This window comes from Camellia sinensis, unplaced genomic scaffold (assembly GCF_055761805.1).
Source record: "Camellia sinensis isolate YWXY unplaced genomic scaffold, ASM5576180v1 Unanchor1, whole genome shotgun sequence".
NCBI classification, from domain to species: Eukaryota; Viridiplantae; Streptophyta; class Magnoliopsida; order Ericales; family Theaceae; genus Camellia; species Camellia sinensis.
In genome coordinates this window covers 23,329,053-23,342,280 of record NW_028128987.1, presented here as the reverse complement: position 1 = coordinate 23,342,280, position 13,228 = coordinate 23,329,053, and the positions used below count along the sequence as shown (strand labels likewise).

Sequence of the window (13,228 nt, the reverse complement as noted above, 5' to 3'; positions counted from 1 at the left end):
GTACATGAACATGGTTCTGGATAGGGACCGGTGTTGGTGTAACAATCGGAGTACCACTTTCAGTTGTAGTTTCAGTTGCAATAACCATAATCTCTGATTACAAAAATCAGAAAAAATTAAAACACAAATTAATTTTTTAGTTACTAAAACTAGAAAATAAATTATTACACAAAATAATTTTATTTTCCTTGTTACTAAAACTAGAAAATAAATTATTACACAAAATAATTTTATTTTCCTTGTTACTAAAACTAGAAAAATAAAATACCACAATAATTTTTTGTAACACAAATTAATATTCTGTAATTGTTAATGACACCAGTTTATTACTACTAGTTGTCAAAGAAAAGAGACAGTATATTTCTACTTTCTGTCAAATAGCATAAATCACTATTTGTTTTTCCAACCAGAATATGTCTTTATGAAATCACAGAAAATTAAATACAATGAAGATACCAAAAATAGATCTGTCTTAAGATTGTTGGACAATCTTCACTGTAATTAAATTAATTAATTCTGTTTGGGTACTAAACGACAAACAGAATGTAAAAGAAAAATAGGAAATGAGAGAGAAAGTTTGATTACAAAAATCAAACTAGAAATAGAATTAAATAAATAAAAATGGATTTTATTTTGTTATAAAAATAAAATGAAAATCTGATTTAAATAAATAATAAAACAGAAAATAAATAAATAACTTATTTGATTAGTATCTTGAATATTATTCTGATCAAGTCTAGTGTTCGACACTGTCTCCTTAAGACAGATTCGTCCTCTCTACGGTGCTATCAGAATATGGACGTCTATCTCCCAGGATAAAATGATCAACAACAAATATATGCAGCACTACAACATATTTGTACAACGAACACACTAAGTGTTTTATACTCTCTCTCACAAGAAAATAATACAGCAAAATAAAGAGTATGAATGCAGTATTTTATGGACGAAAATTAGTGAATAAATCCAAATGAGGGACTAGTCTATTTATAGGCAAAATTGTGGCTATTAGTTTTGAATTAAACAGGTGCAACTGTTTGAACAGGTATGAAACCTGTTTGGCTTTGAATTAAACAGATTTAAATCTGTTGGGTTCAAAATTCAAACAGATAAAAACCAGTTTATTTTCAAAATTAATTTGAATTCTGGATTTTATTTTACCAAAAAATAAAATTAAGTGCGTAGTGATTTTTGGGTCCAATGGGTCTAGCCCATTTTGCCCATAATCTCTCCCTTCTACAAACTTGGAGTGCCCCTTAAGGCCCTCCCCAAGTTATAAGTCCAAGCTATATAAACTCATTCAAAACTTCCCACCAAATCAATGTGGGACAAGCCATTTACACAAACCTTAAGGAATTTCCACCAAAACTCCATTTCCATGGAGCACTCTTTGGCTTCAATTTCCCATTCACTCGATAATGATTTTGAGCAACCAAATATACCACCAAAGTTAGGAAAAAAATCTATTTTTTACCCAGATTTTCCAAACCATTTCCAACAGAAATGTTTATACTTGTGTATTATTTGTTATTTCGATAATTTGTTCTAACCCAACATAATATACCTAACTCAATGGGAAACTAAAAAAGGGTAGTGCTGGGTTTTCATTCACTAAAGTAATTTTATGAGATAATGACATGTCGATTTTAAATATTGATTGGTAGGATGTGTTCCCTATTCAAAGATTAAGTCTTACCAAGTGAATTGTTTCGGAACCCTTGAATGGATCGGTTGTATTCGGACCCTAGGTGGTTATTGTTATTGGTGTTATAAGGTTGGGGAGGTTTTGGATGTTAACCCTTGTTTATTGTCTCATTTGAGGTCCTCAATTGGCGATACGCAGTAAGTAACCGCTGTAGGCATCTATGGTAAGATCTGTAAAGCAGCAAAAGGGGGTATTGAATAATCTTAGTTCGATTCTTGTGGTTGGGAAGTTGAAATCTCTTTGGGGGATTTCTATCTTACTAACACCTAACTTTGTAATTCCTTTAACTATTGACTTGAATATCATACTTGTTATTTATCTTAATTGTGATTGTGTATTGGATTGGAAAAAATGGATGAGATGTGTATGAGTTTACTAGGCATTCCAAACTCATGGTGTTTCATGCCAAATGTCGAAGAATTTTATTCGGACAATGGCGCAGTAGAAACTTTTGAGGACGTATGGCTATCTTCAAAAAAATTAGAACTTATTTTGTTTAAGTTTATCTTGTAATCATGTCTTTGGAATGTAATATTAATGGAACTACTTGTTTTGTAACCAAGACATAACTTTTGTAATTATTACTTCACCTATATATATATACATTATTTGTTTAGACCTATCATTTATTTTCCCGTCAACTTATATTGTCCTTGTGTTAATACCTTGTTTGTCAAAAATGTAGTTTTGCTATTCAAGGAGATTGGACTTAGAAGGGAGGCTATTCTAACTCATCCGATCTTTCCTAGGATCTTACTTGATTATTGACCAAAGGATTCATTAGTGACGTTTCCTAAACTTCAACTCTTAGAATAGAATTTGGGGCATCATAGAGCATTCCCCTTTGATTTTTTGTTTTACATTTTCATTGATCCGAATTTTACAAACATTTTTGTACTAGCTCGTTGAATACATGACCTTTGACCAGTTGTGAGCTGTCAAATATGCAAGGTGTGTAAGGTTATGGGATGTCGAATATAATGGGTCTATATGGTTTGGCAATGGATATAAGAATGTTTCAATTTTGTTTAGTAATGGTTGTTTGCGCGATTTGGTTTTGTTCGGTAGTAGAGCTCTAAGTTGTTTGGTTTTGTTCAGTTTTAGTGCACCGAACAAAAGTTGAACAACCATTTCCAAATTCTATTCGAAAACATACAAATAAAATAAAAAAAAACTCATCATTTTGCTTTTCTCTTGGTCATTCATCACCATTTCTTCATCCATTGTTTTATTTTATGATCAAAATATTATAGTTTACACTTTTGTAAGGAAATGTGCAATATAGAAGATGAAATGACAAAGGAAAAAAAAAAGGAAATAAGATTTAAAGTGGAATGAGTATAAATAGATATTCAATTTTTTTTAAATTTCTTATCTTTTGCACTTAAAGGTAATTTTGCATATAAGTAAAATTGGAATAAAAAATTTTCAAATGAAGAATGTAATGATTTAAAATCATTTTCTAAGTAGGATTGCCTTATTTTGCTTTGAAATCATCCAATCCAAATAGGGTTTGTTATTGAAACTCCTGTGATTAGAACTGAGCGTTGTTTGGAGGATTAACTATTTTAGTTGATTTTTTTTTAATTTTTTTTTTATGAAAAGACGTACAAAAAAAATAGAAGATAATTTGATAATGATTTTTTGATTTTGACTATTTTAGGTGATTCTAAGCTTGGCTGGAAGGTAAACACATTCCTTATTTTAACTAGCTAAGATTATCTCGAATCATTCATTAGATCTTTTATCAAATTTTAATTTTAGGTGATTCTAAGCTTGGCTGGAAAGTGAACACATCCCTCATTTTAAACTAGCTAAGATTATCTCGAATCATTCATCAGATCTTTTATCAAATTTTAGATGTTTTATCAAATTTAAATTTGATGAATGATGAAAACGGTGCTCCAACTATTTCATCAGTTTGGTAATGAATAAAGAAAACAGTGATATTGTTATCAAATGAAAGGAGCATTTATCCTTTTATCAAATTTATAGGTGATTATTGTACGAACATCTTTTGGACAACTAATTTTAAGATAAATTTAATAAAAATTTACTCTAAATAGATGATCGGTGACTGACCAAAATTGATAAAAGAATTGAAATATATTGTATTAGATCAAACGATTAACTAAATTTTTACTCAAATTTAATATGACCTATCGGAGATAGCTCTAAAACAACGGGCTTTGACTAGGAAAACATAGATACAAGTGTCACGACCCAAACCTATCACAACCCAAACCCGTCCCTAAAGGTTTAGCATCGTAACCGGCCAGTAATCCTTAGAGTACCGAAGGCCTCTAAACAGATTAACAAGATTAAGGGGCTAGCGGAAGCAAATACATAAATATAATTGTCCAATGAGCTGTGCTGACTTATATGAAACGGAATATTCAAAAACTTTATATACATATACAATAGTCATTCATACATTATACCCACACACATTACAATATTTTAAGTATAGCCAACGACATCAAATCAAGTCTTAAATAAACAGAAACCACAGAACTTAAACACAGGACGCTTCGGGAACCTCCACGTGAGGCACAATGGTTGGCTGACAACAGAACACAGATCCAGACAAAAAACCTTCAGGCTCGGGCTCTAGAATGCTCACCTATACATATATATACACACAATGAGCTAAAACCCAATGAATAACATTAAGGTAAAGGGGTTAATGAACGAAATCCGAATATATCATAAGTAGAAAACAGACCAGAGCATAATCATTCTCATATCAGAACATAATAATGGTACATCCCATAGAACACATCACAGAATGTCTTCCGACTAGAGTAATCGGTTCCGGATACCAATTAAACACATATCACCACAATGAAGTGGCTAACGAGATCTCGTAATTACTTGTATGTCATGGATTCGCATTTTCATGCCGTCCCCCATGACTTGGGACTATCTATGGATGTCATAATAGATTTCAAACATGGAATATTCGTTCACGAAAACATATATCATTTCAGAAATAAGAACTTATTATATTTCATTTGGAACGTAATTCATATGAACGTATCTTTACAATAACGTTACTCACAGTGGTTCCAGCAATGGTCAATCAATCCTCGAGTCTTGACCTACAATCACAAAATACATAACACAAGCACGTCTAATCATTACACATTCACGTGGCCAACACGGCTTAGTTTTCATCACAATAGCTCATATTCTTTCTTATCACGTTGCCTAACACACACACACTTGCAGTCTCAGAACTTAGTACATTCTTTTCTTAGTGTGTTTCTAATCCATAACCTCATTACTATGGCTTAATTAAGGCTTAGGAATGCCTAAGATGCAATGAGGATGCCAAAACATGTCTTGGAACACTTAGTCAAATTTTCTGAAAATAAGGTCCATGCTCGAGCGTATCTTTCCTCGCTCGAGCGGACATACAAAATGTGAATGGTCGCTCGAGCGCACATTCCTTCACTCGAGCGATCTGTAAAAAACATGAAACTTTTGGGAGTTTGCAATTCACGCTCGAGCGGACTTTTGGTCGCTCGAGCGGAGTGCACGCACTCAGATTGGTCGCTCGAGTGTGAACTCCCATGCTCGAGCGTAGATGCAAATTCTGGAATTTCCAGATTGCACCTTCAAGCTCAAAACTCAAATTCCAACTTTCAAAACACATCTCTTGGGCCCCAAAACTTGAGATAACATAGTAAACTTGTAAAACATGAAGAATTTAGGATCATTTCATAAAATTATGGCCCAAGGATTGGTTAAAAACTCACAATTTCAACTTAAACTTCAAGAATGTTTATGAACACAACATGCATGAATTTTTCTTGTATCAAACTTCTCAAAACATGATCAAACACCATAAAACAACTTGAAACTTGATGATTTCCCCAAATGAAGATGAATTTCAAACATGCAAGAAAAAATTCATGAAAATCATGCTCAATTGTACGAAAATGTACATACATGCATGAATTGCCACTCAAATCTTCCTTCTAAGCTCAATACACATCCTTAAACATATAATCTTGAAGAAATTTCATGTTAAATGACTTAGTTACACAATCTAGAGGTTGTAATTTTACCTAGAGTCTTCAATTAGCTAGGTACTTGCACAATCTTTGATCAATTCAAGCTATAGCCTTCAATTCCTTCTTAATCTTTACCTTTCTCTCTCTAAAATTGCACTCTCTCTCTCTCTCTCTCTAAGATGAATTCTCAGATTTTTTCACTCAAGGGAGATGAAACAAATGAGCTCAAATGAGCTTATATCTCACATATAAAGTTATGATGCTAAAATACACTAATTTGAACATAAGGTTTGTCAAACGCGACTTAACGAATCAGACTGAATCAATTTTTAATAAAACTATGGTTCTAAAAATTCCAAATAATATATCGGTGTAGACAATTTCGGTTTCGGGTGCCGATAAGGCTTTCAATTTACATATTAAAGTGAAATTCCAAACAGATATTTTTATAAGTAACAGATAGAAAGTCAAAATCATATAAAGTGCGGAGTAAACACATAATTTATTTTAATCCTCTCATTAACATCATTAAATACGGATTAGTGGCTAATTACGGATAGAGGTTGTTACAAAACCTGCCCCTATAGGTTTAGCATCGTAACTGGCCAGTAATACTTGGATTACCAAAGGCCTCTGAACAGATTATGACATAATAAGGGGTTGCAAAAGCAAATATATAAAAACATTCATAGTCCATTAAGCCGTGCTGACATACATGGGACAGAATTTCAAAACTTTTATATACATGCCCGTGACGTCATACTACAGCAGTCTTACGTCACCCGCTGATACAGATAAAACAAATGTGGGACTTAACCCAAAGTACAGATAAACAGAAAACTTGTTTATATACCAAAAGAAACCAAGTTTTATACATTCACAAAACATGACCACATGACTTTCGGAATCTCTTCGGAAGACACAAGGGTTGGCCGACAAAACAAGCTTTAAGTGATCATTATTGAGCCTGGTCACACGCTTTATCACCTACATACATAATATAAATAGTGAGCGAAAGCTTAGTAAATAATAACAAAGTAAAGGGTTTTAATTAAATGATGTCCCATATCAGATTTGGAATCAGATTTCATATCAGAAACAGATTCATATTATTATTTAGAGGTTATGCTTAATCATACGTGGTACATCCATTAGCGTTAACAGAACAAATACAGATCATATACAGAAAAGATAGTGGTTATGTATAACTAGTTCCATAAAGGAACCTCTAGATCCGGGTAACAGATAACAGATATGCTGAACTCCATAATTGAGCCTCCGGTACGGGTAACAGATAGCAGACATATTAAGTTTCATGATGAAACCTCCGATATCGGGTAACAACTAACAGATATCATATAATGTTAAGGATGCCACGAATATATTTCAGAAATTAGACAATCATTCATTGTACATAACATAACATTTCAGAAAACAAATCTTATTTCATCATACAGAAAATAAATAAAGTTGAACATAACTTTACTAAGTTATTACTCACATATGGCTCTAGAGGCAAACAAACAGAGCAGACAAATCAAAAAGCTTATGGCATATGACATACACAAATAGAACAGATACATACTTGAAACACACGACCGAATAAAACTTAACTTGTTTCATTTCATTCTTAGTGTGTTTCTAGGTCTTGAACCTTATTATTATGTCTTAACCATGGCCTAAGAATGTCTAGGATGCAATAAGGATGCCAAAACACGCTCTTTAAAACTCAGGCAAATTTGCTGAAAACAGGGTCCTCGCTCCAGTGCAACTTTATTCACTTGAGTGGATGTTCAAAAATGTGAGTGGTCGCTCGACCGTAGATTCCTTCACTTGAGCGATCTATAAACTTAGCAACAGTACTGGTTGCTTGATTTTTCCGTTCAACGCACGCTCGACGGTCGCTTGAGCGTAAGACTAATGTCTTCGCTCCAGCGCAACTCTGGTCGCTCGAGCGGTCTGCAAAAATGTGTAACTTCTGGGAGCATACATTTTACACTCGAGCCAACTTTTAGATGCTCGAGCGAGAGTGCCAAATACAGAGTGGTCGCTCGAGCATTGGTTCTGTTGCTTGAGCGGATAGACAAAACCTGGAATTTCCAGATTGCTCTTCCAAGTTCAAAGCTCGAATTCAACACATCAAAACTCATCATCTTGGGCCAAAAACTTAAGGAAACGTGTGTGAACTTGGAAAACATTGAGAATTCAAGATCATTTCGCAAAATCAAGGCCCATAGCTAGCTAATTGTGCAAAACAAAACTCAATTATTTGAAAACATAACATGCATGAGATAGTTTGGCTTCAATGCAAAACAATGTGATGAAAATGCATGCATGCATGAATGACTAAATTTTCTTTATTTCTAGCTTAATTCTTTCATTACTCAATTTAATCCTCTTGAATTCATGGTCTAGACATCATAAGTCATAAGCTAAGGGTTGCATCCTTACCTCCACTTCTCAATTAAGTTCTAGATGGTGAATGCACTAAGGTGTCAAGCCAATTCCCTTGAGTTTCCTAGCAATTCCTCAATTTCTTCTTCTTGAATTCACTCTCTCTCCCTAAGCTCTCACTCTCCCTAAGTTCTCACTCTCCCTCACGTTTTGTTTGTTCATATTTTGTTTATTTTAAAGGCTCAAAGAGGTGTAAAGAGAGGAGTTGAAGTGCATACTAGCCTTATATAGGCTTAGTTAATGGTAACTAGTTAAAGTTAATCAAATGGACACTAATTATTCTAATTTATTCGTTCTGAATTGAATTTTAATAAAACCTACCATAAAATTCTAAAAATCCCAAATAACAAAGAAACCAAATCAATTTCGTGATCAGATGCTAATAAAGCCTTTAATTCGTAGAACAAAACAGAAACACAAACAGATATTCCTACAGCAAACAGATATAAACACAAATAATGCAATGTACATGTAATTATCCCAAAATTTCTTCTTAATTACGTATTAAACATACTTAATCATGGATTATCGGCTAATCACAGGTTAGGGTTGTTACAGTCTTCCCCTCTTAAAGAGTTTGGTCCTCCAAACTCGAATTACCTTCATTGCGGAAGAATATCGGGTCCAAATGGAACAAATCAGGGTATCTCTTCATCGTGTCCTCTTCCGTCTCCCATGTTGCATATGTCCCTCCGTGGTTTTGCCAATCTACTTTCACTAAGGGGATTTATTTGTTTCTCAATCTTTTGATCCAACGGTTCACAATCTGAATTGGCCTCTCCTCGTAGGTATAGTCATCCTTCAAAAGCACATGTGTTGTTTCAATAACATGTAACGGATCTTGTAGATAGTCTTGAAGCATTGAGACATGAAAAGCATTATGCATATGTTCCATGACTGGCGATAAGGCTACTCGATATGTCACCGAATTGATTTTCTCAAGCATTTCATATGGCCCAACATACCTCGGTGCCAATTTGCCTTTCACTCCAAACTGCGTTTGCCTTTCGTAGGAGTTACTCAAATGAACACATGATCTTCGACTTCATATTCTCGATATTTTCTTCGAACATTTGCATAACTCTTTTGGCGACTTTGTGTTGCTTTTAGTCTCTGTTGAATCAGTTTTACTTTCTCAGTCGTTTCTTGCACAAGTTCTGGTTCTAACAACGGTTTATCACCTACTTTAGCCCAGCAAATTAGAGATCGACACTTTCTACTATACAAAAGCTTCATAAGGAGCCATACCAATACTTGAATGGTAGCTGTTGTTATACACAAACTCGGCCAATGATACGTAGGTCTCCCAATTGCCTTGGAAATCTAAGGCACACATTCGTAACATGTCCTCCAAAGTCTGATTGGTTCGATCAGATTAGTCGTCTGTTTGTGGGTGGTATGCACTACTCAACTGCAATTCAGTTCCCAAGGCCTGCTGTAAACTCTACCAAAACATTGATGTGAATTTCGAATCTCTGTCAGATATAATAAATACTGGCACACCATGCAACTTCACTATCTCATTCATATAAATGTTAGCTAACTTATCCGCATTATAAATAGTTTTAACAGGTAGAAAATGGGCAGACTTAGTTAAACGGTCAACAATCACCCAGATAGAGTCCATACCTCGAGAGGAGCAAGGCAGTCCAACAATGAAGTCCATTGTAATGTGCTCCCATTTTCATTCCGATATTGAAAGCGACTGAAGTAATCCTGCGGGTCGTTGATGTTCGGCTTTAACTTATTGGCAATGCAAACATCTAGCCACAAAGTCAGGAATGCTTTTTTTCATTCTAGGCCACCATAAATTTTGTTTCAAGTCATGATACATTTTCATATTCCCCGGATGCATAGTAAATTTATAATTGTGTGCTTTAGTCATAATACGTTTCCTCAAGTCAGAACAATCCGGTACACACAGTCTATTCTAGAATTTCAACACATTATTGTCAAGCATAAATCCCGGCCTCGGTTTTGAGTCACTCTTATCAACAATTTTCTTTAAGAACTCATCTTCAAGTTGTTTCTCTCTAATTTCTTTAATGAATGCAGGCTGAGCAGAAATGACGGCTAGGATTCCACTTTGTTCACACAGGACTATCTTAATTCCATTCCTCTCTAGGTTACATAACATTTCTCTCTGGCTAGTGAGCAAACATGACAAATTTTCAATAGATTTTCGACTCAAGGCATTTGTGACTGTATTTGCCTTCTCTGGATGGTACAAAATCTGCAGATCATAATCTTTAATCAGCTCTAACCATCTTTTGTGTCTCATGTTCAGTTCTTTTTGGGTGAAGAAGTATTTGAGGCTTTTATGGCCAGTGTGCACTTCATAAGTTACTCTGTACGGATAATGACGCCAAATCTTTAGTGAAAAAATCACAGCTGCAAGTTCAAGATCATGGGTCAGATAATTCTTTTCACGTGGTCGGAGTTGTCGCAAGGTATAAGCAATCAACTTACCATTTTGTATTAGCACACATCCCAAACTTTTATATGAAGCGTCACTGTAAATTTGAAACCCATCAGCACCATTAAGCAAAATCAAAATTGGTGCAGTCACTAACCTGATGTTTAGTTCTTGAAAGGTCAGACGTCTGAGAGGACGACTAATTAGCCTAAATTTTCCCGTCTTGAATTTTTTTTTAAAAAGTAAGTGTGAAATTAATTTTTAAAAAATTCAAATAAACAAGACACTTAAAAATAAGGGATGAAAATATGTTTGGTAAACCTAACCAAACACAGCCGAGAGTTTGTTTGTCTAGTGTGAGAGAGAGAGAGAGAGAGAGAGAGAGAGTTGGTTGAGGGTTTATAGTTTTGGGGGCTCGGATTTGGGTGGGGGGCAAAGAGGGCGGAATCATCATGCGTGGAATCTTTGAATCACCCAACTTGTGTGGGCTAAAGTATTTGCGTGTTCACGCTAATATGCAAACTAGATAGATAGATTAACTTATTTCTCAAACACAAGTCTCTCTGTGCTGTTCTTGTTTGTCTTGTTGAATTAGTGTGTTATCATATGATAATAGTAAATAAATAGAGAGTAGTAATGGAATATGAGGGGGAGGCTAGGGTTTCAGGAAGCCTTAATCCTCCTCCGGCGAAGGAAGATGTAGGGGAGGCCTTTTACTGGCTGGATGCTTGTGAGGAGGAGGATATGTCCTGCCATTTTATTGACGATTTTGTTGATTCGGATGCTGCCGCCATTTCGGAGGCTGGGTTGGATCCTTGTTTCTTCGGAGGAATCGATCAGATTCTCGACAGCATTAAGAATGGTGACGGTCTACCTGTTGTTGGAGGACCGCCCAAAATGGAACAAGTCCTTGAGGACCAATTATTGAACAAATTTGATGATGATACTACTGCTGCTAACAAGAATAATGACAACGGAGGGCAATCTCCTAGTAACAACAACAGTGATGCTGCTGCTGCCACTACTGAGACTTGCAAGCATCATTGTCAAACCAATAGCAATAGCAATGGCAATGACAACAAATCACCAAACCATTCTCCTGAAAGAAATGGAGTTCGCAGCAGCCTTGAAGAAACTCGAGGCACTGATGATCTTTATAGGGACCGGGACCGGGACGAGGACGACAAAGTACTTAGTGAAGGAAAAAGGTCCAACAAAAGAGCTCGCGTTAATGACTACAATTACAAGACTGAAAGGCACTTTCACAACAGAGGAGGAGGAGGGCAACACCGCCCTAGGGAGAGGGAGAGACGGAAGAGGCCTCGCAATTGGGAGGAGGATATTATTGACAGGAGGGAGAGAGATCATATCTCGAGAAGAGAACGCTATGGCAGTGGTAAAAAGAGGGAGTGGAGGGAAAGCAAGGGTTTTTGGGAGAGAGAACGCCCTGGTTCAAATGAGATGGTTTTCCGCTTGGGTAGTTGGGAATCTGAAAGAAACAGAGAGGGGAAGGCACCCTCTGAGAGAAACCAGGATTGCATTGCCAAGGTAGAGAAGAAACCCGAAGAGGCTAAGGAGGAGAAACTTCCCGAGGAACAGGCACGTCAATACCAGTTGGATGTTCTCAAACAGGCGAAGCAGAAAAATACCATAGCTTTTCTTGAAACAGGGGCAGGGAAGACCCTCATTGCTGTCCTCCTCATAAAAAGTGTTTGCAGTGACTTGCAATTACAAAACAAGAGAATGCTGGCTGTATTTTTGGTTCCTAAAGTTCCTCTTGTTTATCAGGTAAGACTTCTCCTGGATTGTGTTATACTTTGGCATAATAAATACTTACATCATATGATCGGTATACACATATATAACTTGTATCATAAATGTATAGAGGTGGATCCATAGAAATTTTTCTTGGGAGGGAGAGATTATATAAATACTTTTTATTTGTTATTTAAATGCCAATTTCTATGAACAAGAGATATATTATAATGTTTTTTTCAGAAGTTTAGTGCATTAGACCCTTTGTGTTTTTTAATTTTTTTTCTTTTTTTACAACAATTAATTTAAAATAGACATTTAATAACAAAGGTATGATTATTTTTTTCTGCGATTCCAATTTTTAATAACAAAGGTAGAAATTTAAATAAATCATATGGCATAGCCTTAATTATTATCCTAGTTATTAATTGCTAAACAGTTGAAGTTCTTAACTTGTTAAATGGCTTGTAGTGGTATCTACAGTAATAAAATTAGGTGAAGACAAAAGGATTACAATTTTTATAGTAGTAGCTATCACAATTATTAGATTTGATATTAATATGATGTACTTCAAAAATATGTAAAATCCACTTTAAATGTTACTTGAATAAATGAGGTTCAATTACGTGAAAGAAGATTTAGTAGGCACTAAATAAATCGTAGAAATATGTGGAGGGTAAAAGGGAAAGAGGCAAAACACCCTCTAGGATTTGGTTATATCAGAATTATAAAGTGTTTTTGACTTTCTAGCCCCTGTCTCTGCCGTTAAATTTTTAATATATCCACACAGAATCTCCCTGTCGAATGGCCTGTTCTCCCTGGTCAGAATAGGCCTATTAATTCCTTCCCTTATAACTGTACTTGAGAGTTTCCTACCTC

General features: G+C 35.2%; 1 protein-coding gene across 7 annotated transcripts in view; it reads left to right on the top strand.

Annotated features, from left to right (window-relative positions):
* Nucleotides 1–10,892: 10,892 nt before the first annotated feature.
* Nucleotides 10,893–13,228, top strand: part of LOC114272284 (endoribonuclease Dicer homolog 1-like) — a 34,051-nt gene continuing 31,715 nt past the window's right edge. For 4 of the 7 annotated variants that reach the window (XM_082911081.1, XM_082911079.1, XM_082911078.1 and 1 more), the window contains exon 1: nucleotides 10,918–12,382. In XM_082911081.1, coding sequence (XP_082767207.1) covers nucleotides 11,231–12,382 — 1,152 coding nt within the window. In that variant the 5' untranslated portion in view covers nucleotides 10,918–11,230. Of the gene's footprint in view, nucleotides 12,383–13,228 lie in introns of all 7 variants that reach the window. The other 3 variants (XM_028213947.2, XM_082911080.1, XM_082911082.1) reach the window with 2 other exon arrangements.